This window comes from Mesitornis unicolor, unplaced genomic scaffold, assembly GCF_000695765.1.
Source record: "Mesitornis unicolor isolate BGI_N332 unplaced genomic scaffold, ASM69576v1 scaffold37014, whole genome shotgun sequence".
NCBI classification, from domain to species: domain Eukaryota; kingdom Metazoa; phylum Chordata; class Aves; order Mesitornithiformes; family Mesitornithidae; genus Mesitornis; species Mesitornis unicolor.
Genome location: NW_010180044.1, coordinates 1 through 5,582, shown reverse-complemented (window position 1 = coordinate 5,582; position 5,582 = coordinate 1). Strand labels below are relative to the sequence as shown.

The window sequence follows — 5,582 nt, the reverse complement described above, 5'->3', positions numbered from 1 at the left end:
AAGAGAGAAAAGGAGAAAAGAGAGAAAAGGAAAAAAATAAGGGAAAAAAAAAAGGTCTCACAGAGGTCTTCAAGACCACTGAATATCTGAAAAATCTGGCAAGTATATTTGCATTTAGAAATAGCCACCAAAACAATAAAAACCTCATGTGATCATATATGAATCAACATTGTTTTACAAATTGCACTGTAAAATACTGCAAAAAGTATACTTAAGTACTGCAAATAATATGCACAGAAAACCCAAAAGCAAGACAAACTGATTAGAATTATTTGCAAGATGATCAGAAGAACGAGAGAGCTTACTCATACTAATATAACGTTATTATAATATGCCTCCAAAGTATCTATGAATAAGTTTTCATTATTATTATTATACTTGTTATAAAGCCTCAGCTATGCTGGAAAACTATAGAGTGAAAGATTGAGACACATACCACCTCTCTTTTTCTCATTTCCAATTTCCCACTTAGTTATAGGCTTGGAACCAGTAATCTGGACAAGTCCCAGTTTACCGTCAGAAGTTCCATACACTATTTCTTCTCCAGAATCACCTAAACACATAAAATTAATTTAGAATTGGCAAAATCAAGTACACTCATTCCAAAGATTTGAAAATATTGTGTAGGTACATTCTACACTGCAAGGGAAAAAGAAAATACTAACATTAGTGTTGCGTAACAGAACAAAAATAAGTACTTGAAAACTGCACCTGTTCTGATAAATTCAATTTTCTGCATATGAATTTCCCTCCTGCACTGGAGTTCTACCTAAAACCCATTCATAATCCAATACTTTAAATTTCAGCCAAGGTAAACTATAAAATTGCCTTTACAGAAGAGAAACAGGTAAATTCAGAACACACATCCAGTAGTGAATGTTGTGCCAAGACTTAAGCAAGTAAGAACTACTTTTCCAAACCAGCTCCAAATGTTGCTGTCACACAATCTAATTGCAACTAAATTAAGCACCAGATTAACATAGTAAAGGGATTTCTATTAGGTTACAACAGATTAGCAAGAAGGATGATCATACTATTTTAAGGCGGATCCTTCCACAGTCTTAGTTTATGTGAACTCTACTCGATATTCTCATCCTTCCAAGGACAGATGCCACTAGTGATTCTAGTCATAGAAAAACCCATGTGTAAAAGAAAACCAAACCCAATACATTGACAAGGTCTCCAAAAGCCCAGTTCCTATTTACACAATGAGACGACCTTATATCTCACTACTATGGTAAAAGGCTTTCAATTAAATGTGAGTATTATTTAGAACTGTCTAAAACAATCATAGGTGTGTATATATATTTTTTGTATATACAAAATTACTTCACACAGTTTTCTGCCACATTTTTAACATCAGCTTAAAAATCAAGGCAAAATGTAATTAACAAATACAAGCAATAAAAACTTTAAAGTATAGTAAAAATAACATTAGTCATGTGTACATTGAAAATCTTGTTACCCACCCCCACTTCCATTGTTTAAAGCAAGAACAGTAGGTGGTCCAGGAACTTCTACTTCATACAGTAAATCAGATCCCTAAAGACAAAAAAAAATTCTCTTGAATGAGTTTTGGAAAAAAAAACAACCCAAAACAAAACACGACAAAAAAAAACCCACAAAAACCACCCAAAACAACCAAAAATACAACAAAACCCAACCAACCAAAACTGAAAACCAAAGCAAACCAAACACCAATCACAAAACAAAACAACTACAAGCATAAGGACAAAATAATTACAGATAACAATAATAATGGATATGCTTATACAAATTCTCAATACCTATGGGAGAACCATCTCCAAGTCAAAACAAAGTAGAGTTTATATAAATAAAACATAGGACTCTTAAAATGTGTTATTATTAAAAGTAATCTGTGAATTCTTCTGACAATTTTGTTAAACCACTTAATATCACTCAGATTTGTCACAACAGTAATTTGTGAGAACAAGAATTCCCAAACTGATAGACTTACACATTTAATTCCCTTATGTGAACACTTTTAGTTAGAAGGAAACAATTTGTCATCATCATCATTTGTCACCATTTATAGTGGTTTTATTAATCTTCATTTTGCAAGTTAGTAATAATGATTTTCCTTTATAAAAAAACAAAACCAAACAAAACCAGTACCAGCTTTATAGACAGCAACACTGGCAATTAAGACACGGTATGCTTATCCTTTTGATGTTTAAGCCATGCTGATGTGGTGATTCCCTTCAGAATCAGTCCAATTCTAAGGCATCAATACACAAAACAAATACATATTTTAACCTGTAAAACTCTGAGGACTCTATCCTGACATGCAAGTACCGGTGTAATGCAATTCACTTTATCTACGGGAAGGCAGAGCACATCACTGATTTTATCTCCTGATAGGTAGTAGTGTTGGTCTTTGCAGTCACAGTAATGGTTATAGATATAGCTTGCACAGAGAAAGAGGTCTGCTCCTGAAATATGCCTGAGAAAAAGAAAACACTTCCTGTAGCATGTTCTCAGTACAGCAGCAGTGATAAGTCTTCTAGCTCCACTATACGCACACACCACAGCTTGCAGATTCAAGGCATTAGTGCACCCTGCAAGCTGTTCCAGCTATTAGAAAAAAAAGTTTCTTATGAATGCTAAAACCATGTGATTTCTCTAGCTCTCAAATTTCCTATGTTGCCTTCACTAAAATCCTAAGCATATCTTTTTAGAAATTTCATTAATATGCTTTGATGATATTAATTTTCCTCAAGCCAGTTTAAATAAGGCAGCACCATACACCACAATCCCGGTCTGCTACAGGAAGGGTGTATGGACATGACACACTATGACAATAGCCCCAGCTCCGCTCACCTGCATTTCCACGGATGTCAGTGCCTCCAGACCCCTCCCAGCCCCCCCTACACTTCCTACACCTCACCATGCTTTTCTAAGCTCCTTCCTACATGTCATAGCACAAGCTAAAGCTGGACTGGCACTTAGTGTTACCTATGAGCACACAATACAGCAAAAAATTAGTTCATAACATCATAAACTAACAACCTGCTACAGATATGAAATAAATGCATAATATTACACTTACATAGCTTTGATGTTTTCAGTGAGGTTAGTTTGAAACGAAAGAAACTGCTTCCCTCTTTTTGTGAAACCTCTAACTTCTGATCCTGTAGCCACAAAAATTTTCTCTTGTGGTGTATTAAGAGCTCCTCCCAACTCCAACCTTGCAATTTTTTGGCCTGGCAGTGTCTTGAACACTGGCTGTAAATAGAAACATCATTTTCATCATCAGAATATTGTATTTATGGTAGTCTTTTAACACAAAAGATAAAAAAATCTGCTTTACAATTTCTGGCAAAACTAAAGATGAGACTAAACTAAACTAGAGATTACATGCAGATGAAGAAGTATCCATACCTTTCAGCACCACAAAGAAATCAAGTATTTATAAGTCACTAAATATAAAATGCTGTAAAATATGGTAAATTAAGGCTTTACTATTACAGTGTTATTCATTCATAGGACAATTCCAGCACTACTGGCAGCTGTAAAACATATATACTCCCTCCCACTTAAATGTTGCATTTTTATTCCAGAAGACTAAATTGATTTGTGTCGCTATAGAGTCCTTATGAGCTGGCTATGAACCTCACTAATGGGAAAATATAGAAGGATAAATTTTTATTATGCTGGACATAAGCCTAGGCTCATAGAAAGCAATCATTGTGTCAAAATCACTTAAAGTGATTTAGTGAATCACTGCAGCGTTTTGTCCAGTTGCAGTAATGGAGTATGTGTAGACTCCAAGACTTTAGTTTGCAGAAGAGGAGACTGAGGGGAGACCTCATTCATGTTTATAAATATTTAAAGGGTGAGTGTCACGAGGATGGAGCCAGGCTCTTCTCGGTGACAAACAATGATAGGACAAGGGGTAACGGACACAAACTGGAACACCGGAGATTCCACTTAAATTGGAGAAGAAACTTCTTCTCAGTGAGGGTGACAGAGCACTGAACAGGCTGCCCAGAGAGGTTGTGGAGTCTCCTTCTCTGGAGACATTCAAAACCCGCCTGGACGCCTTCCTGTGTAACCTCATCTAGGTGTTCCTGCTCCAGCAGGGGGATTGGACTGGATGATCTTTTGAGGTCCCTTCCAATCCCTAACGTTCTGTGATTCTGTAAGCCTAACTTAAGACTCCAGACTTAAGCCTAACTGATCTGTTAGGTGTTAAATGGGCCTTTTTTGTGATGATATAAACTAGTGTCTGATTCTACAATTGTGGAGGACTATGTGCTTGTCCAAGCACATGAAAGCAGCATGTCCTGATCATGGCTGGGTATCAGTCCACAGCAGTACCTTGAGAGCTTCCACAGCAATAAAAGCAGACCTCCAAAGCTCATTAGGAAAAATACTCAAAAAAAATAAATTGAACATTTCCACTTACCACAGCTTCTCCTTTTTTTATGCCAAAACATGTAATGACCCCATCCTGATCTCCAACAACCACCTTCAAAAGTTTAACAGTTATTTTAACTACATACGTATTACTTTTAATAATTATTTTCCTATATTTTTTTCTGTACTTAAGTATTTAAATCCTACAGGACTTGATTTACATAGCTGTATGGGAGCATGTTTTGGAAAGCTGGATAAACTGCTATAGACAGGACACTAAAGCCCAAGAACAATAAGCAAGGTAACAGCATTTACAAGCTTTTTTCTGCTTCTTCTTAAAAAGGTCAGTCACTATCATGTGGAACACTCTAGAAAGACATATCTGGGAAACGGTTGTATTTTCATAGCAAGAACTTATTATTAAAACTAAAAACCGCACTGTTTCTATTGAGCTTTCCAAAGTTTCCTTAGCTTGAAATTGTAATAAGGAAAATTAGAAAAGAAACTTTCGACTTATATTTGTGTCAGCAAAACAGAAATAGAGAGACACGGGATAACTCCCTTGTGGTTTCAGCAATGCCTTAAGTTTTGAAAATTCCTTATTGGTTCTGAAAGTTTTCCAGAAACAAATTCAGCTTCTTTTTTTTTTCCCCTATTCTTTCCAAAAGTTTTCCAAAAAGTTCCAAAAATATGGTTCCAAAACATACCAACTAAAGAAACTCAAAAGATTACAACCACCACCACGTTACACTTCACAAGGGGAAAACGAGCCACCGGCAGCACAAGTTTGTGCGGGCCCCTCAGCCGCTACCTTCTGCGTCGCCTTTCGCCCCGATGCAGGCAGAAGCCTCATGGTCTTCTGGGCTGTCACTCCCACCTGTTAGGGACACAGACTTTAACCGGGCACGTTTCGGCCCCGCCACCCCAGCGCACGGGAGGGGTTGCGGTACTGGCCGGGACCGGGGCTGAGGGAGCTGCGGGCCCTATGTCAAACCGCCCGCACAGCCTTCCCCTACCCTGAGCGGATTGCCGGAGCCGCCATCCTCACCTTACCTCTGGCCGGTGCCCGGCGCTCACTGGGCGAGAGCTGCGGACCCACTACCCAAGGGACAAAGCCAGGGGCTGCCGGCCCCACCGGGAGGCGCTTTCCAATCCGGCCCCTCCACTAGGGGCACCAGGACCCTCATTCGGGCTTCTCATCG

The 5,582-nt window shown here is 38.2% G+C and overlaps 1 protein-coding gene across 1 annotated transcript; it reads right to left on the bottom strand.

The window, feature by feature from the left end:
• Window positions 1–436: 436 nt before the first annotated feature.
• LOC104539461 (Bardet-Biedl syndrome 7 protein homolog) lies at window positions 437–5,233 on the bottom strand (the record flags this gene model as incomplete). The annotated part of the gene is made up of 6 exons (XM_010182989.1): window positions 5,192–5,233; window positions 4,430–4,492; window positions 3,071–3,246; window positions 2,278–2,464; window positions 1,470–1,542; window positions 437–553 (listed from the first exon to the last, which is right to left on the bottom strand). Coding segments are annotated over exons 1-6 (658 nt in total), but the record flags the coding sequence as incomplete, so codon positions are not given.
• Window positions 5,234–5,582: the final 349 nt, after the last annotated feature.